At 36.0% G+C, this 23,495-nt stretch overlaps 1 protein-coding gene across 1 annotated transcript; it reads left to right on the top strand.

The window, feature by feature from the left end:
- The first annotated feature begins 206 nt into the window (after positions 1-206).
- Positions 207-1,478, top strand: LOC107886284 (uncharacterized). The gene is made up of 3 exons (XM_016810186.2): positions 207-301; positions 417-1,069; positions 1,154-1,478. Exons 2-3 carry the CDS (start codon positions 449-451, stop codon positions 1,373-1,375), a joined length of 843 nt encoding a protein of 280 aa, XP_016665675.1. The 5' UTR covers positions 207-301; positions 417-448; the 3' UTR covers positions 1,376-1,478.
- Positions 1,479-23,495: the final 22,017 nt, after the last annotated feature.

Here is a 23,495-nt window from a genome sequence, read left to right as displayed (position 1 = left end):
AAAGTACCCTAGACCTGTACTTATCCGAGACCATAGAGCCTAGAGGCATAGACAATTGAGAAATAGTGAAGGCAGTTTTATTTTATCAGGGGAAGCGACACGTAAGCAAAAACTGGACACGTGTAAGAAAATTTCGCATCCATGTGACCACGTGTAATGCCCCAAACATATGCACCGTTCTTAAACAATTTCATAGTAATCCATCCTCTCTCTCTGTATTTGTAATGTCAAAATCTTCCCTCTTTCTCAACCTTCATTTCCTCATCTTTCTTTCTGGGTTTTGATTCAATCGTTCTACTTAGTAAGACTTCTGCTCTTTAGTTACATTTCCTTTTTTTCCGTTTGATCTTTCATTTTATCACTATGTTATATGATAAAAAAAATTTCATAATAATGTATGTTACCATCTTCACCAGGTAGTTTCCATAGAGCAACAAAAAGCACAAGGATGTCTGGTGTATCACTTGCAGTGACTCCTAGAAGTGAGCCAGACCACACCGTAGCACCCGGCGGAAAACCTGAACACCAACATATTCGCTACCAGGAGCAACAACCAGTGGTGGGCGGTGTAATGGGATCATTGCGTCTCATCGAACTCCAACTAGTAGCTTTCATTATGGTTTTCTCTATCAGTGGTCTAGTGCCACTTCTGGATTTAGTCTTCCCGGCTTTCACCTCCGCTTACCTCATCGCCCTTTCACGCTTCGCCTTCCCGTCCCGCGGCAGCCGAGTATCCTCCGGTGGAACGGAAGAGATTTTCCGAGGCAGCAGACTGTTTAAGCTGTATGTGATTCTGGGAACCACAATAGGTCTTCTATTGCCACTAGCGTATGTGTTGGGTGGATTTGCAAGGGCGGACGACCAGGCCGTTCGGTCAGCAACACCTCACTTGTTCTTGCTTTCGTTTCAGATACTAACGGAGAATGTAATAAGTGGGCTGTCGTTGTTTTCGCCGCCGGTGAGAGCATTGGTGCCATTGCTATATACAGTTAGGAGGGTGTTCGTTATACTTGATTGGGTGCATGATACTTGGGTGAACAAAACTCTGCCCTATAATGCACCATCGAAGGTAACTACTGTTTGAGCCAAATATTTATGGTTTCGATGCCTTTTAACAGCAATGTTGATGCAGATGTGCGTTGTACGTGTGTAGGACATAGCATGGGATTGGTTCGGGAAGGGGCTGTCAGCTGCAAATCTAATGTATTTCGCAATCAACCTGTTATGCTTTTTGATCCCACGGTTCCTCCCTCGAGCATTTGAGAGGTATTTTAGGGAAACTGAGGAGTTTCATCAAAAGATGTCGGAGGATAAGCGTGGTAAATCTAATACACCACCAAATAAGTCTCGACCCACAGATAGGAAAATGGATTGAATTGAACTCTCTTCACCCTCTCCTGTGTTGAGTGGTTCCTATGTATCATTAAACAGTACAGTTCAGTTGGTAATGAAAACAAATAATACTTCCATTCCTGCAACACTAGTCTGTTCTCTTTTTTTAGCTGTTGACAATGGATATGGAACTTACCTGTTGAGCTTAGAAATTTGTTATAGCTTTTCAGTCTTTTATGTCCAAGTTACCTTCAAAACAGAGCAAAAAATGGGGGGAATAGAGAACACTAAAGAAAGAAGCAGGGAAAAAGTATAGGAATTGATTTCCCATGGTTTGATTTTTATTATTTTTGTTGGCTCTTGAAAATTTCAGTTTACTGCTCACCGAACATATCAAAATATATTAGGTTTAGGGAACTTATATGGGTCTTAAGGTTATTTGGGCTTAAATTTTTTTAGGAGGCTTCATGTAAGGATTACTTTTGAGTTTTTCATGTTAAGAATTTTGAAGTGATCAAATAGCAAAATAAAAGATTAGATGAGGCTATTAGAGTTTTGCTTGCAGAAATCCAAACCCATCTAGTTTTTGTCTTCCTTTTCTTGTTTAGTATGTTTTATAATGAACTCATGAGTGAAAAGTGAGACATAATGAAGCTAAATAAACTCATATCTATATTATAAAACATTTATTATTAAATATTTATAGATTATAATATATATTTATTATTATTAATGTTAAATTTTATTACTAAAATAAAAATTGTTAAATTTTATTACTAAAATAAAAATTGTCATATTAAATAATTTTATTAATATAATAAATATATTATTTTAATGATTAAAATAATATATGTATCTAATAACATTAAAAATTATAATATTTGAGATTACCAAAAAGAATTCATTGCATAAAATGCAAATTCTTTATTTTTAGTGTTCAAAATAAAAAAAACTTCATTTTATATAAATTTAAATAAAATTTTAGTTAAAATTTAATTTGGAATTAATATGAGTAGATAGTGAGATATTAGAGTTGGAAGAGAGAAATGAAGTTAAATAGGAGTTTAGCTTGTGTTTATATTATAAAATATTTAATATATATTTATTATTAGACATGTTGAAATGTTACTACAATTATTTAAAATTATTATTTATTTTAAAATTGTGATATTAAATAATATTCTTAAAATAATAAATTATATTAATTACATTAATAATTTAGTATATAATTATATATAAATGTGTATATTTTATATAATTCAAAACTATAATATTTGAGACTAATATTTTTGTATTTAAATATTTTAAAAATTAAAATAAAAAATTTATTTGATTTGATTCAAATTAATGTTTATATGAAAATGAAGTTACTCACGGAGCAGTGTAAAAAAGTGACTTCACTATTTTTCAAAAAAAAGAATAACAACAGAAGGCTTGTTTTATTTTTTTTATTAACCAAGTTATTAAAAAATATTTTTTTAAATGAAACAAACACAGCCTTTTGCATGTATCTTGCATGTATGTTTATGTTTTTCTGTTTAATGATGTGATATGTATGTTGAGTAGGTGTAATAATAACATCTCTAGATGTAATGGGGATCATGGTCTCATATTATTAGGTCTAATGCAAAGCAGTTGTATGGGCTAAGAAGGGTCCAAGGTCTCTAGCATCTCTCCTTTTGCTACAAAATGTTTTGGCTCTCCACCTTTAAAGCAAGTAGATGAAGTGAATGATTGATGATGTTTTTAATTATTAATTAAGCATTATGATTAATGAGTATAAAGATTTCAACCAATAAAAAGCTCAACATAGGGAATGAGTCATGCCCCTTGATTAGAAGTTTTCATAGTTCGGGTTAAGTTCGATCAAAATTTTAGATTTATTTGTTAAGTTTAAATTTGTTCTTATCTTACAAATACTAAAATTCTTGTTCGGTCTGATCTGTCTGTATTAATTTTTTAAAATATAATACATAAAAATATTAAAAATATTAAAATAAATATTTCTCAATAAATTAAAAATAAATTTTAATAAATATGTATATTTAAATAATATTAAAATAGGTGTAACTTAATAAGTAAATGCCTTTAGAAAAGGAACAAAATTGACAATAAAAATTATACAACATCCAAATAGTAATAACAAAATAATGTTAACATAATAATGAAATAATAGCAGAAAGTAGGAAAACAATAAGAAAATAGCAACAAAGCAATAAAAAAACGACAACAGCAACAATAAAATATTTTAATTTTGGTAAATTCAAACAAAAAAATATTACTCGAGGCACGACTCAATTTTTAAACAGGTCATATTTTTCTGTCTAAATTTATTTTTTGAATTTATATTTTTATCTAAATCTTTTCATTTTTCGAACAGCTGACCTATGAACAATTACCCTCTTAATTATGTTATGCTCCTTCGGCCTATCATCTTCTAATTTTAATGCAGCATGCTGTTTTTAAATCTCCATTTTTGGGTATATATATATAGTATAAAACCAGCTAGCCATTAGAATAAATAAAGTTAAAATCGTTATTTTAGATTTTTTAGTTTTGTATAGGATTATTTTAGTCTTTTGATTAATGATATAAGGTTAATTTAATATTTTAGTCAAATAAGGATGAAATATATATTTTCTTAACTAATTTTGTATATCTACTTTAAGGTATTAATTTTCTTTTCCCACCATTTTCTTCTTTTCATTTACTTTAAAAAAATTTCCCAATATTTTGCTTTTCTTTTTCCTATTCAAAACCTCACTCTTTTATATTTATTTTTCTTAACAATGAATATGATTTATTTAATTTATATGTCTTTATAAATATATTTATATATCTATATATTATATATATTGTATACGGTAATTTAAGCCTTTTAAAATGTATGCATCAATTTTGCTACTTTTGAAGCCACTCAAATTAGTAGACCAATTTAGATGTTTAAAAATTGTTGATAGGGAAATTTATATGTTTTAAGAAAGAAGTTAATTAAATTTCTTGTTAAAATTTTCAATTCAATAAATATTTTAATACTTTTTAATATTTCTCTTTCATTATTAATGTTCACTCTTTTGTATAGATTAATAACTATTTTGTATAAGCTGATAATTGTCGATTTCAAGAGAATTAGCTCACTTTTTGTCAACACAAAATCAGGTTAGAGGAGGTAAAAAACTTGTTGTGGAAGCTCAGAGGCAGTTGAGCTCGACCATAAAAGAAGTTGTGAAGAAGGATACGAAATGGTTGGATGTCGGCATAGTGTATGCAATTTCTGGTAGTGAATGCAATTTCTGGTAGTTCAACATAGTGCGTTCCAAAAAAAGGTGGTTTAACTATGGTAGCTAATGAGAAAAATGAACTTTTCCTAATCCAGATGGCGTATATGCATCGAATACAAAAACTCAATGATGCAACATTGAAAGACCACTTTTCGCTACCTTTAATGTTAGATAGATTGGTGGGGAGAGAATATTATTGCTTCTTGATTGTTATTCTGGCTATCATCAAATCCCGATTTCCCGATGATTAGGAAAAGGAAACATTCACATTCCCCTTTGAGACCTACATTTTCTAGTGAATGTCGTTCAACTTATACAATGCTCTGGCCATGTTCATGCGATGCATGACATCAATCTATAATGGGATACTAGATATTTTGTCAACTTATCTTCAACTCTAAACCTTAGTATTCTCTTCACCTCCAACCCTTTCTACCCTTGGCTTGTTGGATCTGGTGCCCTAAGTGAAGTATTTTTGTCAATGTAGCCTTATAATTTTTCGAACAGATTGATTAATAAAATAAATTCATTGATTACATTAATATAATTTGTATAATTTTCCTCATATGGTTTTTGCATGCAAAGTAAAGTCGAAGCAAATGTTGTTCACTGGGTTGTCTAATGTTTAACTAATGCTGAGCGGTATTACGTGGTTGAATCTATTGGGAAATGTGCCTATATTGTAGTAAACATGTAACAGTTTTCTATTTATTCAAACAATGAATAAATAAAATTAATTTCACATTTTATTATTCTGTCTTTTGTATTTTATGTCTTTTATATTTTGATTGTGACAAGCAAATATTAGATTATTGGTAGTTTAAAGTTTAAACTAAAGATAAGTGGCATTGTAAAGAACGTTTACATTGCAAGCAAGACAACTTACTTCAGTAGATAATCTAAATGAGTTCATAATCTCGTAAAAGAATAAAAGTGAGCATCTGATTCAAATAGTGGGAAGGATTATTATGTTGTCTACAATTCCAATTGGGGAGATGGCTAGTCTTGGCTATCGAAGCAGTTGACTCCACGAGTAGAGACATAGATGTATTTGTAACGATTCGATAGTCAGGGGTGTCGAAAAGTGAGATTCGGGACTCCATTTCCATAAAATGAACTCGTAGATATTTTTATTAAATATATACGAGGTTAGTTTAGTAGTAAATTAAATATTGGATAAGTAATTTGCATGAAATTAGGAGTTATTATGGTACATAGACTAAATCGCTTAAAGACTAAGAGTTGAATTATAGATTTAAAATAAATTAAAGGGGTTAAAGTAGAAATTATACCTTCATTTTAGTTGTAGTGGAAAGTCATTAATGTTATGTATATTATATATATTATATATTATACATTAGGTTATACATTATGTTAACTTTAATATATATTATTAATGAATAAAAATTAAAGTAAAATCAGTGAAATAAAATGAAAGTGGAAAGAGATGAAACATTTCATGCAAATTAAAGAAAGAAAAGAAAGAAAGAAAAGGAGAAGAAGCTTACGCCAAATCTTAGGGTTCAAATTCAAATTGGTTAGTGTAATTTAGTCATTTTCTTATAATTTTTATATTTTTGAAATTTCGGTACTTAGAGCTAACCGACACATGTAATTTTTAGTATTGTTTAAGATGTTACTATTGTTGAATAGTTTTAGTATTAGGGATTAAATAGGTAGATTTTTAAGTTAGAAGTGGAAAAGGACTAAACTGTGGAATTAATTGTTGATTTTGAGCAATAAGGACTAAATTGAGAAAATTTTAAAATTAAATCAAATTGAAAAATAAAGAGCTAAATTTAGCTTAGAGTGAAATTAGTATAAAAATTTAAGGTTATTTGTAGAGGTTAAAATTTGTCTCGATTTAGGGACTAAATTGAAGTTTAAGCAAATATAATGTCAAAATCAAAAAATTAATGTGAAATTAAATTGTGCAATAATAATTTATTTTAATTGTTTTATTCCATAGCTAACGTCGTACTGAAATCCTCGACCAAAAAGGGGAAGGATAAAATCGATGTCAAATAGTTCAGAATTCACGGTTTGTGTTTCTATAATCCAAATTAAATAGTAGATTATTGCATATTTAATTGTTTACATATGGTAAGCATTTGAGGTGAGTACTTTGGTACTTCGGGATTGAATTAAATTCATAGTTGATTTGAAATGAATTGATTTTGTATATTATGAAATATGTTGATTATACAAATATTGAATTGAATATATGTGATAATGTGTATATATGAGATTGGAACATTGATATATTGAAAAGTGAAATGAAACCCTATTAACTATTTCGGGTTAAATCAGATATAGATGGCATGCCATAGGATAAGAAGAGTTTAGGGATTTCTTCGACCTCGAGTCAATGAGGCACTAGGTGCCAACTTGCTTCGGTTTAACCGATGAGACATTGGATGTCAACTTATATAGTGTTGGGCTCAATTAAAACTTCGGATTTATCTGATGAGGCATTGGGTTCCAAATTAGTGTGCTGACTGGATCCGTATATCCGTCTGAGTTCGAGTCGTGTTAATAGGGAAGTTGAACGATAAAAACTGATGTGCTTGATATTGAAGTGTCAATGGATTATGAATTGAAATGTGAATTTTGAAATGAAATTAAGTATTGATCATGAAGGTGAATCATGCCATTGCATGAGTTGAATACCATTGATATGTGTTTGAACATGTGAAATATTGTGGATGAGATTAGAGAATGAGCAAATCTATATTATTGATAAAAAACTTATGTTCATAAAATTGCTTATTGCATTTTTACATTTCAATTACTTGTACTAAGTTAAATTGTTTGGATTGTAGGTATACCACTAAGTTTTACTCAGCATACGGTTTTGTTTTTCGTGTGCAGGTTAGGTACTTCTCTTTTGATCATCGACTCAACATCTAATAACAAATCTTAAACTCAAGTGTTGTGATGTTCTAAATTGTAATGGCATGTACCTAGGAAGTTCTTGGTTGATATTGTTGATACTTAATAATATTTTGGTTTTAAGTGAAATGATAGTAATTTGTATATATGGTGGTGATTGAAGTTTTGTTTTGGTATGTTGCATAGTTTAATTTGATGGTATGTCTTTGGTTTAAAGCTTGATCGCTTAAATAACTAAAGGTTAGTTCTATATTGTTAAATTTGATATGGATGGAAGTCTTGAATGAATGATGCCTTGTTGATTTTTTTTGAAGTTATAAAATGTGGTACCAATAAGGGTACATTGGTTAGGCATTTAAGATGGTTGTTTTGGTATAAATTGAGTATGTTTAATTGTGTTTTGGATAGGTTAAATGGCTGGTAAAATGGTTGCTTAGTGCCTAAGCAATCACAATTTGGAAAACTTGAGTTTTAAGGTACATTTAGGTGTATCCAGCCTGAGACACAGTCTATCACACGGTCGTGTGTCACACATAGGTTGTAACACCCCTAACTCATATCCGTCATTGGAATAGGGTTATGAGGCATTACTGATCAACCACAACATAAATCATACATTTGTGCAATCATCATTAAAAACCCATTCATCTCAATCACTTTGTCCCTTATAAGGTCCTACGAGACCTTAAAACATGCCTAGAAGTGGTTCAGGACTAAACCGATAACATTTGCAAACTTTAGGAAAACACTTAAAATTTTCAAGCATTCAAGGGTCACACGCCCATGTGAACAGGCCGTGTACCTCACACGGTTACCAGATACACCCGTGTCACAGGCCTTGTGAAAACAAGGCATACATACTGACTTGTACCATATGGCTGAAGACACGCCCGTGTGCCACAACTGTGGGAAAACTGGGGAGGTTACTGACTTGGCTCACACGGCCGACCACACGCCCATGTGCCAGCCCGTGTGCCACACATGGCCAGTAGACATGCCCGTATGTCTAAGCCGTGTCAAAACTATAAGGTACACTAACTTAAATTCGAAGGATACCCAAGGGGACACACGGTTGTGTAACATGACTTTGTGTGGCACACGACTGATGTGACTGTGACAGCCCAAAATTGACCCTAGTCGGGAAGTGGTTTCGGGACCACAAAACCGAGTCTTATAAATAATTAAAGATTATATTCTGTGTTTATGATGTGCGTAAATGCTTGTGTGATAGTTCCATACTTTAATTTGGTCAGTGTATGTGGAATTTATTAGTAGGGACTTATGTGAGACAATTTAGAAATATGCTAGGCAAGTGTTCAAGTGGCCCATTAATATATGTGGGAAAGTGTTTGTCCTTGCATGTCAAATTAGCCAAATTAAAGCATAGTGGCTGGCCATGCTATGGGTGGAAACATGTCACCAACATGTTATGCTAGTGATGTATGCTAAGAAAAATAAAATAAAGAGCATGGTAATTAAACAATGAAAAGGAAGGGTGATGAAAAAAAAAATGGTCTCATCCATACCCCCCTTGTTGCCGTGAGTTGAGGAAAGAAAAAAAAAAAAAATGTGTTCATTCTTGAACACCTTTGGCCGAATAGAGGAAAGAAAGGAAGGGGAAGAGCTTGAGAAAATCGGCTATGGTGGTTTGCTAGACTAAGGTATGTTTGATGTTGTTCTTGAGATGCATGCATGTTTTAGTAGTTGACTTGAGTTCTAAAAACCCATGGTTCAATTTTGTGGATTGACGATGATTTTGTGTTTTGCCATTGATGAGTGCTTGAGCTTTTTGATAGTTGTTGATGAAAAGTGAAAGATATGTTAAAGATTAATATGTTAAATTAAGGCTTGGTAAGCTAGCTATTAAGGTGAAATGCTAATGTTAGTATTTGATTTGGTAATAATCTGTTTGGGGACAGCAGCAGTAAGGTGATTTTGGAAAATCGCCATAATTTGTAGGAGTTGAATTAGAAGCTGAGTGAATTATGCCATTAAAGCTTGAAGAGTCTATTTTCTTACAAAAGAAACTATAAAAACAAAAGAGTTACCGATCTTGAGATATTTGAAGTATTGTGGGGCTGAGTCAAAATGACTACTAGATTCCCTGTTCTGTTTTTAGGAAATCATTATAAATTGTACAAAAATGATTATAAGATAAAATTTATATGCTTAGACTCCTTAATGAGTCTAGTTTCAAATGAGATCAAATACAACACATTTTGAATTCTGTAAAATGAGAAATTTGATTCGTAGTGAAGAGTGGTCAGAATAGTCAAACAGTGAAACAGGGGAAAGTTTAAGAAAAATCTGGTATTGATTGGCCAAGCCAAAAATTCTGAAAATTTTATGGATGGAAGATATACGAGTCTATATTCAGGGAAAATTAACGGCTAGTGATTTGGAGTTTTGTAGCTCCAGTTATAAACAATTTAGCGACTACTGCTCAGGAAAACAGCTCGTAGTGAATATGTGATTTTGTTGTAAACATTAATGAAAATTTGCCAATGAGTTATTTATTGACTATTATAAAGCTTACTATAATCTATGTGTGTGAAGGTCAAATCAATATATATATTATTCTGAAAGTAATACTTGAATAGTCGATTAATGACTATTTTAAATTTTGTTGAACTTAAGCTCAAGAGCAAAAGGGAACTAGATCCGATAAAGGCAAAGAAAAGATCACTGAGTAGTCGAGTTGGAACCGTCTTACCCAACACAAGGTAAGTCATTAAGCATGTAGTTGGTATTATTTCAAATGGTCATAATATTTATGTATTGATGCTGAATGGAATGAATAAATATACATATATATATATGCATGTACGTATGTGATGATGAAATTGTTGAATGAAAAGAAAAGAGGTAAGATGTACTGAGTTGTTGATCTCGGCACTAAACGTGCGGGTATAACCATTTATGACCATGAGATTGGCGCTAAGTGCGCGGGATTAAATTGTACAGCACTAAGTGTGCGATTTGACTATGTTGCACTAAGTGTGCGAAATGAATATGATGCACTAAGTGTGCGAATTGACCATGCGGCACTAAGTGTGCGAGTTTGACTATGTAGCACTAAGTGTGCGATTTGATTACGTAGCACTAAGTGTGCGAGTTGATTATATAGCACTGAGTGTGCGGACTCAATATGCATTCGTGAATCATTATGGACACTATGTGTGCGACACTATTGAGTCGATCGCGGACAGCGGATCGGGTAAGTGTCTTGAGTACATGGCTAATAGGTGCTATGCTTATACTTGGTGTTGAGCTCGGTAAGTTTGAACCTATGTGACAACTATACTTGAAGTCACGTACATAAAATTTATCGTAGGATGGGTGAAAGGCCGTTTAGTCGTTTGATTGTAACGAAAATAAATTGATTTATGAAAATGCTTCAATGTCCTATTGATGAGTATATGGAATGTGAATGCATGAATTGATATGAAATTGAATCGATAGGTTGGAGGAACTATGGTATGGTTTGGAATGGATGGAGTAATTAGCCTCGTTCCATTTTGTTTTCTCTTGTGATAATGTTATTGATGGATGGTAGTGCATAGCTTATGACTTACTGAGTTATAAACTCACTCGGTGTTTCCTTGTCACCTATTCTAGGTTTCTTGGACACATCTCTTTTTGCGTGATCGGGCCGTCATCGAAGTCATCACACCGGATAGCAAGTTTTGGTACTTTCTTCTTAGTTGGCTTAGAAGAACATTTTGGCATGTATAAGCTATTACGTTGTGTTTGAACTTTGGCATGTAAACTTTAAGCCATGCAAAATGGCACGAATGTTCGATTGAGTTGGATCAAGGGTAGGCATGAAATGGACCTAGTTACTTTCGTAACAGATGCTGGCAGCAGCAGTGTCATGGGATTGAAAAATCACTAAAAATAGTAGGAGTGGAATTAATTGATGAATAAATTATGTAATCGAAGCTCGATGAGTCTGTTTTCATGAGGAAGTAACGAAAAGATCATATGGGCAGTATATTAAGAGATAATCAGATTTTTGTGGGACAGGGCCAGAACGGTTTCTGGATTCCCTGCTCCGACTTTGGAAATTCATTATAAATTAACCAGAGATAATTAGGGGTCGTACCATATATGTATAGATTCCTCTCTGAGTCTAGTTTTCATAGAAACAAACGGCATCAGTATTGAAGCCCCGTGTAGGGAGATATCCAAGTCGTAATGGGCAAAGGTCAGTGTAGTCGACCCCTGCAACATGGGAGACTTTGACTAATAAACTGTACTAATTGGCCTGACCAAAAATTCTAGAAAAAAATACATAGATGGGGACATGAGTCTAGTTTCTGGGAAAAATTACGAAACTGATTTTCGAGTTACGAAACTCAAGATATGATTTTTAAAATGACTAGTACACAGATTGGGCAGTGTCTGGAAAATAAATTTTATAAGGGGTTAAAGTCAGTTAACACCTCGTGTTCGACTCCGGTGTCGGTTTCGGGTTCGGGGTGTTACATTTGATTGGTATCAGAGCTATGGTTTAGTCGGTTCTAGGACTACCATAGCACATATGAGTCTAGCTATACATGCCTTAATGTTAATGTTTAAAAGGGTGATGACTTCTGACGGTTGAAATGTTTTTGTTTTGATTAGTAAATGGATCCCGGTGTAGAAAGAACCCTAGCGGATGACGTTGAGAGCGTAGCGGCTGCTCCTGCACAAGGGACGCCGCCTGTTGAACCTCAGTCATCTGCGAATAATCAAGGTGAGGGGGCTAAACAAGCCTTCTTTACCATGATGAATGAGTGGGTCGCGCAATATGCCCGAACCAACCCGGCTGTCCAACAATTCCCAAATTTGAATAATCCACCCCAAGAGCCTGTAATGCCATCAGTCGCTGATCCTGTGAGGCTGAGTAAGCCACCTGTAGACTTGATTAGGAAGCGTGGGGCCGAGGAGTTCAAGGCCATAGTATCTGATGATGCCGAAAGGGCCGAGTTCTGGCTTGATAACACCATTCGGGTGTTCGATGAATTGTCATGCACACCTGACGAATGTCTAAAATGTGCTGTATCTTTGTTGCGAGACTCAGCCTACTATTGGTGGAGGACCTTGATTTCCATAGTCCCGAACGAGCGAGTAACTTGGGACTTCTTTCAAACGGAATTCCGAAAGAAATTTATTAGCCAACGGTTCATTGATCAGAAGCGTAAGGAGTTCTTGGAACTCAAGCAAGGCCGTATGACTGTATCTGAATACGAACATGAATTCGTAAGACTCAGTAGGTATGCCCGGGAGTGTGTAGCTGATGAGGTTGCTATGTGCAAAAGATTCGAGGAAGGATTGAATGAAGATTTAAAGCTACTAATGGGTATTTTGGAAATAAAAGAATTCGTAACACTAGTCGAACGAGCCTGCAAGGCGGAAGAACTTGGAAAGGAGAAGAGGAAGGCTGAATTTGAAGCTAGAGATTATCGTAAAAGATCGACGGGTAAAGCTCCGTTCTCAGCTGTAAAGAAGTTCAGGGAGGACATTAATAAGTCGAGGGCGACTGCGGGAATTTCCATCAGGGCAAGACCATCGATGGGCTCCCGAGCTACTTCGGTAGCTAGTGTGGGCAATAATCGTCACGAGAAACCTGAATGTCCCCAATGTGTAAGACGACACCTAGGTGAATGTTGGGGCAAGTCTACTAGCAGGGCCTGTTACGGATGCGGTTCGAAGGAACACTTCATTAGAGATTGCACGGAGCTGGATGAGAAGAATAAGATTCAAGGTGCAAGACCTAGTGGAGTGACATCTAGAGGTAGACCACCGAGAATTTTAGGAGGCAGGGGTGGTAGTCAGAGGGGGGCCTCTGATACGGCCGATCGAGCCGAGAACCGTACTCCTGCTAGAGCATATGCCATTCGCGCACGAGAGGAGGCATCCTCCCCCGACGTCATCACTGGTACCTTCACTCTCTTTGATACTAATGTGATTGCATTGATTGACCCTGGTTCTACTCATTCATATGTATGCGAAACCTTAGCAACCAGTAAGACTCTACCTGTTGAGTCTACTGAGCTCGTAATTCGAGTATCAAACCCTTTGGGTCAATGCGTACTTGTTGATAAAGTGTGTAAGAGATGCCCTCTAATAATCCGAGAATCCTGTTTTCCGGCCGATTTGATGCTTTTGCCGTTCGACGAGTTTGATGTTATTCTTGGTTTGGATTGGTTAACCGCGCATGATGCGGTTGTGAATTGCAAAAGCAAGACTATCGATTTGAGGTGCGCAAATAACGAAATAATCCGAGTTGAGTCTGCGGACTTAAGGGGGTTGCCAGCTGTAATATCAGCAATGTTGGCCCAGAAATATGTAAGGAAAGGGTGCGAAGCATACCTCGCGTATGTACTTGATGACAAGGAGTTAGAAAAGAAACCCGAATCGGTGCCGGTGGTTTGTGAATACCCGGATGTTTTTCCTGAAGAGTTACCGGGTTTGCCACCTGTTCGGGAGGTAGAGTTTGGTATTGAGCTTGTACCTGGAACTACGCCAATTTCGATCGCTCCGTATCGTATGGCACTAACCGAGTTAAAAGAGTTGAAAGCTCAGTTGCAAGAATTGACGGATAGAGGTTTCGCTCGACCGAGTTTCTCACCTTGGGGTGCACCAGTATTGTTCGTGAAAAAGAAGGACGGAACCATGAGGTTGTGCATTGACTATCGTCAACTGAATAAAGTGACGATAAAGAATAAGTATCCGTTACCGCGTATTGATGATCTGTTCGATCAATTAAAGGGAGCATCGGTGTTTTCAAAGATAGATTTGAGATCGGGTTATTATCAGTTGCGGATTCGAGATTCGGACGTACCCAAAACTGCTTTCAGAACGAGGTACGGTCACTACGAGTTCTTAGTGATGCCGTTCGGGCTCACTAATGCCCCTGCGGTGTTTATGGATTTGATGAATCGGATCTTCAGGCCGTATTTGGATCGGTTCGTAGTTGTGTTTATTGATGACATCTTGGTCTATTCAAGAGATGAGACCGAACATGCTGAGCATCTGAGGCAAGTGTTGCAAATTTTGCGGGATAAGCAGTTATATCTAAGTTCAGTAAGTGTGAGTTCTGGTTAAGAGAGGTTAGCTTCTTGGGTCATGTGGTATCCGGATCGGGTATTCGAGTTGACCCGAGCAAAATTTCAGCCATACTTAACTGGAAGCCTCCGAGAAATGTTACCGAAGTCCGGAGCTTTCTAGGGCTCGCCGGTTATTACCGACGATTTGTCAAAGGTTTCTCGATGATAGCCACACCAATGACGAAGCTACTTCAAAAGGATGTTAAGTTCGAATGGACGGAGAAATGTCAGAAAAGCTTCGATCAACTGAAAACTCATTTGACTGAAGCTCCAATTTTGGTGCAACCCGAATCGGGTAAAGAGTTTGTCATTTATAGTGACGCATCCCTACTTGGTTTGGGTTGCGTATTGATGCAAGAAGGTCGAGTTGTGGCCTATGCGTCAAGACAATTGAAGCCACACGAGAGAAATTATCCGACCCATGATCTCGAACTAGCCGCCATTGTGTTTGCATTGAAAATATGGCGACATTATTTGTTTGGTGAGAAGTGCCATGTGTTTTCGGATCACAAAAGTCTCAAATATTTGATGACTCAACGAGACTTGAATCTGCGACAAAGACGTTGGCTTGAGTTGTTGAAAGATTACGAGCTTGTCATTGATTACCACCCGGGAAAGGCTAATGTGGTTGCGGACGCCTTAAGCCGGAAATCACTGTTTGCTTTGCGAGCGATGAATGTACACTTGTCTGTTCTACCTGACAATGTGTTAGTAGCTGAATTAAAAGCCAAACCATTATTGACTCATCAAATTCTTGAAGCTCAGGAAGTCGATGATGAATTGGTTGCAAAACGAGCTGAGTGTGTTCCGAACAAGGAATCGGAGTTTCAGATTGATGATGATGGTTGTTTGAGGTTTAAAAGTCGTTTGTGTGTTCCAAGGAATTCGGAACTCATTCCGATGATTCTGAACGAAGCCCATTGTAGCCGAATGTCAATTCACCCGGGGAGCACGAAAATGTACAACGACTTGAAACGTCGGTTTTGGTGGCATGGTATGAAACGAGACATCTCCGACTTTGTTTCGAGATGTTTAATATGTCAACAAGTGAAAGCGGAACATCAAGTGCCTTCAGGGTTACTTCAGCCGATCATGATACCCGAGTGGAAATGGGACCGAGTCACAATGGACTTTGTGTCCGGACTGCCATTGTCCGCAAGTAAGAAGGATGCGATTTGGGTTGTTGTTGATAGGCTGACTAAGTCGGCTCACTTTATCCCCGTGCGTACGGATTTTTCATTGGATAAACTAGCCGAATTGTATGTTTCTCAGATTGTGAGATTACATGGAGTACCTATTTCTATCGTGTCGGATAGAGATCCGAGATTCACCTCGCGATTTTGGAAGAAATTGCAAGAAGCTTTGGGTACCAAGCTGCATTTTAGCACCGCTTTTCATCCCCAAACCGATGGTCAATCCGAGCGGATAATTCAGATACTCGAGGATATGCTGAGATGCTGCATCCTTGAGTTTAGTGGTTCATGGGAACGGTATGTACCTTTGATTGAATTCGCTTACAACAATAGTTTTCAATCAAGTATTAAGATGGCACCTTACGAGGCTTTGTACGGTCGTAAATGCCGTACACCATTGTTTTGGACCGAGCTCGGTGAAAGTAAAATTTTCGGAGTTGATTTGATTAAAGATGCCGAACAGAAAGTAAAGGTAATCCGTGAAAGTCTGAAAGCAGCCACAGATCGTCAGAAATCGTATGCGGATTTGAAACGAAAAGACATTGAATATCAGGTGGGAGATAAAGTGTTTCTTAAAGTTTCGCCTTGGAAAAAGGTACTTAGGTTTGGCCGTAAGGGCAAGTTGAGCCCGAGATTCATTGGGCCGTACGAAATCTCCGAACGAGTGGGGCCAGTTGCGTATAGATTGATTTTGCCCCCTGAGCTTGAAAAGATCCATGACGTCTTTCATGTTTCGATGCTTCGACGCTATAGATCTGATCCATCGCACATAATTAGCCCATCAGAGGTTGAAATTCAAGCCGATATGAGTTATGAAGAAGAACCGATGCGTATCCTAGCTCGTGAAGTGAAGGAGTTACGAAACAAAAGAGTTCCGCTAGTAAAGGTGTTATGGCTCAAACACGGGATCGAGGAAGCTACTTGGGAAACCGAGAGCTCGATGAAAGAACGATATCCAAACCTATTTACCGGTAAGATTTTCGGGGACGAAAATTTCTTAAGTGGGGGAGAGTTGTGACAGCCCAAAATTGACCCTAGTCGGGAAGTGGTTTCGGGACCACAAAACCGAGTCTTATAAATAATTAAAGATTATATTCTGTGTTTATGATGTGCGTAAATGCTTGTGTGATAGTTCCATACTTTAATTTGGTCAGTGTATGTGGAATTTATTAGTAGGGACTTATGTGAGACAATTTAGAAATATGCTAGGCAAGTGTTCAAGTGGCCCATTAATATATGTGGGAAAGTGTTTGTCCTTGCATGTCAAATTAGCCAAATTAAAGCATAGTGGCTGGCCATGCTATGGGTGGAAACATGTCACCAACATGTTATGCTAGTGATGTATGCTAAGAAAAATAAAATAAAGAGCATGGTAATTAAACAATGAAAAGGAAGGGTGATGAAAAAAAAAATGGTCTCATCCATACCCCCCCTTGTTGCCGTGAGTTGAGGAAAGAAAACAAAAAAAAAAAATGTGTTCATTCTTGAACACCTTTGGCCGAATAGAGGAAAGAAAGGAAGGGGAAGAGCTTGAGAAAATCGGCTATGGTGGTTTGCTAGACTAAGGTATGTTTGATGTTGTTCTTGAGATGCATGCATGTTTTAGTAGTTGACTTGAGTTCTAAAAACCCATGGTTCAATTTTGTGGATTGACGATGATTTTGTGTTTTGCCATTGATGAGTGCTTGAGCTTTTTGATAGTTGTTGATGAAAAGTGAAAGATATGTTAAAGATTAATATGTTAAATTAAGGCTTGGTAAGCTAGCTATTAAGGTGAAATGCTAATGTTAGTATTTGATTTGGTAATAATCTGTTTGGGGACAGCAGCAGTAAGGTGATTTTGGAAAATCGCCATAATTTGTAGGAGTTGAATTAGAAGCTGAGTGAATTATGCCATTAAAGCTTGAAGAGTCTATTTTCTTACAAAAGAAACTATAAAAACAAAAGAGTTACCGATCTTGAGATATTTGAAGTATTGTGGGGCTGAGTCAAAATGACTACTAGATTCCCTGTTCTGTTTTTAGGAAATCATTATAAATTGTACAAAAATGATTATAAGATAAAATTTATATGCTTAGACTCCTTAATGAGTCTAGTTTCAAATGAGATCAAATACAACACATTTTGAATTCTGTAAAATGAGAAATTTGATTCGTAGTGAAGAGTGGTCAGAATAGTCAAACAGTGAAACAGGGGAAAGTTTAAGAAAAATCTGGTATTGATTGGCCAAGCCAAAAATTCTGAAAATTTTATGGATGGAAGATATACGAGTCTATATTCAGGGAAAATTAACGGCTAGTGATTTGGAGTTTTGTAGCTCCAGTTATAAACAATTTAGCAACTACTGCTCAGGAAAACAGCTCGTAGTGAATATGTGATTTTGTTGTAAACATTAATGAAAATTTGCCAATGAGTTATTTATTGACTATTATAAAGCTTACTATAATCTATGTGTGTGAAGGTCAAATCAATATATATATTATTCTGAAAGTAATACTTGAATAGTCGATTAATGACTATTTTAAATTTTGTTGAACTTAAGCTCAAGAGCAAAAGGGAACTAGATCCGATAAAGGCAAAGAAAAGATCACTGAGTAGTCGAGTTGGAACCGTCTTACCCAACACAAGGTAAGTCATTAAGCATGTAGTTGGTATTATTTCAAATGGTCATAATATTTATGTATTGATGCTGAATGGAATGAATAAATATACATATATATATATATGCATGTACGTATGTGATGATGAAATTGTTGAATGAAAAGAAAAGAGGTAAGATGTACTGAGTTGTTGATCTCGGCACTAAACGTGCGGGTATAACCATTTATGACCATGAGATTGGCGCTAAGTGTGCGGGATTAAATTGTACAGCACTAAGTGTGCGATTTGACTATGTTGCACTAAGTGTGCGAAATGAATATGATGCACTAAGTGTGCGAATTGACCATGCGGCACTAAGTGTGCGAGTTTGACTATGTAGCACTAAGTGTGCGATTTGATTACGTAGCACTAAGTGTGCGAGTTGATTATATAGCACTGAGTGTGCGGACTCAATATGCATTCGTGAATCATTATGGACACTATGTGTGCGACACTATTGAGTCGATCGCGGACAGCGGATCGGGTAAGTGTCTTGAGTACATGGCTAATAGGTGCTATGCTTATACTTGGTGTTGAGCTCGGTAAGTTTGAACCTATGTGACAACTATACTTGAAGTCACGTACATAAAATTTATCGTAGGATGGGTGAAAGGCCGTTTAGTCGTTTGATTGTAACGAAAATAAATTGATTTATGAAAATGCTTCAATGTCCTATTGATGAGTATATGGAATGTGAATGCATGAATTGATATGAAATTGAATCGATAGGTTGGAGGAACTATGGTATGGTTTGGAATGGATGGAGTAATTAGCCTCGTTCCATTTTGTTTTCTCTTGTGATAATGTTATTGATGGATGGTAGTGCATAGCTTATGACTTACTGAGTTATAAACTCACTCGGTGTTTCCTTGTCACCTATTCTAGGTTTCTTGGACACATCTCTTTTTGCGTGATCGGGCCGTCATCGAAGTCATCACACCGGATAGCAAGTTTTGGTACTTTCTTCTTAGTTGGCTTAGAAGAACATTTTGGCATGTATAAGCTATTACGTTGTGTTTGAACTTTGGCATGTAAACTTTAAGCCATGCAAAAATGGCACGAATGTTCGATTGAGTTGGATCAAGGGTAGGCATGAAATGGACCTAGTTACTTTCGTAACAGATGCTGGCAGCAGCAGTGTCATGAGATTGAAAAATCACTAAAAATAGTAGGAGTGGAATTAATTGATGAATAAGTTATGTAATCAAAGCTCGATGAGTCTGTTTTCATGAGGAAGTAACGAAAAGATCATATGGGCAGTATATTAAGAGATAATCAGATTTTTGTGGGACAGGGCCAGAACGGTTTCTGGATTCCCTGCTCCGACTTTGGAAATTCATTATAAATTAACCAGAGATAATTAGGGGTCGTACCATATATGTATAGATTCCTCTCTGAGTCTAGTTTTCATAGAAACAAACGGCATCAGTATTGAAGCCCCGTGTAGGGAGATATCCAAGTCGTAAGGGGCAAAGGTCAGTGTAGTCGACCCCTGCAACATGGGAGACTTTGACTAATAAACTGTACTAATTGGCCCGACCAAAAATTCTAGAAAAAAATACATAGATGGGGACATGAGTCTAGTTTCTGGGAAAAATTACGAAACTGATTTTCGAGTTACGAAACTCAAGATATGATTTTTAAAATGACTAGTACACAGATTGGGCAGTGTCTGGAAAATAAATTTTATAAGGGGTTAAAGTCAGTTAACACCTCGTGTTCGACTCCGGTGTCGGTTTCGGGTTCGGGGTGTTACAGTGACACCCCTAAAGTGACCCTAGTCAGAAAGTGGTTTCGGGACCACTAAACCGAGTCATAAAGATAATTAACCGTCATAGTTGATGCTCATTATATGTACATATGCATGTGTGAAAATTTCATGTTTGAATTTTGTTAATAGTAAGTGAATTTTATCAAATAGGACTTATGTGAGAAAATTTGGAAATGTGCTAGGCAAATGTAAAGTGGCCTAATAATGCATGTTGTGAAATGATGGGTTTGCATGTCAAATTACCCAAAATTAAAGCATAGTGGCCGGCCATGCTATGGGTGGAAACATGTTGTAAACATGTTGTGTTAGTGAGTTATGTTAGAAAGAATAAAAAAAAGGGGTTAGGATTAAAGTAATGCAAAAAGGTGGAGTGATGAAAAAAAAATGGTCTCATCCATGCCCCCCCCTTTGCCGTGAATGGAAGAAAGGAAACAAAGAAAAAAAAGTGTTCATCCTTGAACATCTTTGGCCGAATAGAAGAAAGAAAGGAAGGGAATGAGCTTGGAGAAAAATCGGCTATGAAGGCTCACTAGATTAAGGTATGTTTAGTGTTGCTTTGAAAGTTCATACATCCCTTGGATGATTAGTCTAAATTCTAACTATCTCATGGATGGATTTGGGATTATTAGAGAGTTAGTATTCGACTAAGAGGCTTCAAAAGTTTTAGTTGAAGCCTTGAGACTATTAGCATGTTAGCTATATAGATGTGTTATGAGGCTTGAGGTGTTAGGTAAATTTGAACTCATCACCAAGTTCTTTAAGCAATCCAAGCTAAAAGTTTCGATATTGAGGTATCTTGAGCATCCGGCCATGGTAGGAAGTAGAAGGGAAAATATGGTTGTTGTTAGATGAAGTAGAGTCTAACAAATGAGCACATATGTGCATTAGTTGCTAGATGGAGAAGAATCGGCTAGCAAGTTGTGTGCTAAGGCCGAATATAATTTTGTATATTAATGAGTAATGCATGTGTTGAATTGATGGAAAGGGAGAGGATGCTTTACTAGTGTATATATGTGTATTGGCCAAGTTTTGAACTTGAAACAAAATGGTGTTTAGTCAATACAAGTGACCATACTTGTAGAATGTATTAAGTGTTGCAATCGGCCTCAACATAGACATGTATGTTCGGCCACATGAATGAGTACATAAGTTGATGTGTATGTTCGGCCATAAGTAAGCATATTGGTGGCTTAATCTTGGCTTAGACAATCAGCTAAAAGAGAGTGTGGGTTAATATGTTGAGTTGATTCATGATTTCATATGTATGTGACTTTAATGTCTAATGTATATATATATGGGTTAAGTACCTTGATTTTCTCTTTTCGATGTTCAAATGATTAAATCAATTTATTTGTTAAATTAAGCTCAAGAGCAAAGGGGAACTAAATCCGATAAAGGGAAGGAAAAAAGTGATCGAATAGCCGCCGAAATCGTTCGACCACATCCGAGGTAAGTTTTAAGTGATTAAACGTTGAGTAAATTCAGTCATAATAGGACATAATGAGTTGATTTAATAAGATATGATGTGGCCATGATATGTCTTAAACTCAAATGGTAAGTTCATAAGTGTTTGGACTTGGAAATTTAAGAGCAAATTGTAATAATTTGCTTTGGACAGCAGCAGTAACGTGATTTTAGAAAATCACTATAAATTGTTGGTGTGGAATTATAGGCTGAATAAAATATGTAATCAAATCTTATTTAGTCTAGTTTCTTATAAAAGAGACCGTGGAAGCAAAGAAATTTCCTATAAAGAGATATTTAAAGTTGTGTGGGACAGTGTCAGAATGACTCCGAAATCCCCTGTTCTGTTTTTAGAAAAATCATTATAATTTGTACAAAAATGGTTATAAGATAAAATTTATATGCCTAGACTCCTTAATGAGTGTAGTTTCAAATGAAATCAAATAGAACACATTTTTAATTCCGTACAATGAGAAATTTGATTCGTAGTGAAGAGTGGTCAGATTAGTCAAACAGTGAAACAGGGGAAACTTTAAGAAAAATCTGGTATTGATTGGCCAAACCAAAAATTCTGAAAATTTTCTGGATAAGATATGTATGAGTCTATTTCCAGAAAAAATTAACGGCAATCCATTTGGAGTTTCGTAGCTCCATTTACTAATAATTTAATGACTGTTGCTCAGAAAAAAAACAGCTTGTGCTGAATTTGGGATTTTGTTGTAAACCTTAATAAAACCATTTGAGTTGCTTATAAGCTATCGATTAAACATTGGTAATCAAAGTACCAAATTCGTATTAAAGTGAAGCTATAAGCCACAAATGACTAGTATACCTAGTCAATTTTGTTATGATGAAATTGATGTACAAGTATATATATGTGATAGGGCCGAGTGGCCAATGTGATGAATGTGAAAGTATATATATGCGTGATAAGGCCGAATGGCCAATGTGATAAAGGTGAACATGTGTATGTGTGATAAGGCCGAATGGCCAATGTGATGAATGTGAACATGTGTATGTGTGATAAGGCCGAATGGCCAATGTGATGAATGTGAACATGTGTATGTGTGATAAGGCCGAATGGCCAGTGTGATGAATGTGAACATGTGTATGTGTGATAAGGCCGAATGGCCAGTGTGATGAATGTGAACATGCATATATGAGATAAGGCCGAATGGCCAATGTGATGAATGTGAAAGTGTATATATGTGATAAGGCCGAATGGCCAATGTGACGGATATGGAAGTGTATAAATGTGATAAGTCCCGAAGGGCAATTGTGTCAGTACTATATCCGGGTTAAAACCCCGCAGGCTTTATGCGAGAATATTATCCTGATTAATGTCCGTAGGCTTCGTGCTCATACTATATCCGAGCTTTAAAGACCCGACGGCTAAATGCTAGGATTCAAGTAAGACTTTGATATTGAGTATCTGCATTAAGTTACCATCAAATAAGTATTATGTATTCAAGATGTTCAGGTACGTATTACTTACTCATCGGTGGAGTGATTTCGAGGTGAATTTTCAGTATCAAAGAGGTAGGTAAATGTGATTAATATTATAACTCCAAATGTGAGAATGATCTAATTGGTAATGGTATGTTTGTATAATAAAGTATGCGATGAAATATTCTTATGTATTAGTGCATATTCTGCCCAAAAGCCTTATGATCTGAGTATGGGTTGGGTTGAGCTAGATGTGCCAGTACAAGGTAAGAATTATGATTTGTAAGCTTACATATATGTGATAAGGAATATGTTGGTTCTTTATGTGCCTATGGTAATTTAGTACTTGTCATGTTGAAATACTTAAAAGTATGGATGTGAT

Source organism: Gossypium hirsutum, chromosome A03 (genome assembly GCF_007990345.1).
Source record: "Gossypium hirsutum isolate 1008001.06 chromosome A03, Gossypium_hirsutum_v2.1, whole genome shotgun sequence".
NCBI classification, from domain to species: Eukaryota; Viridiplantae; Streptophyta; class Magnoliopsida; order Malvales; family Malvaceae; genus Gossypium; species Gossypium hirsutum.
This window is presented reverse-complemented; position numbering and strand designations above follow the sequence as displayed.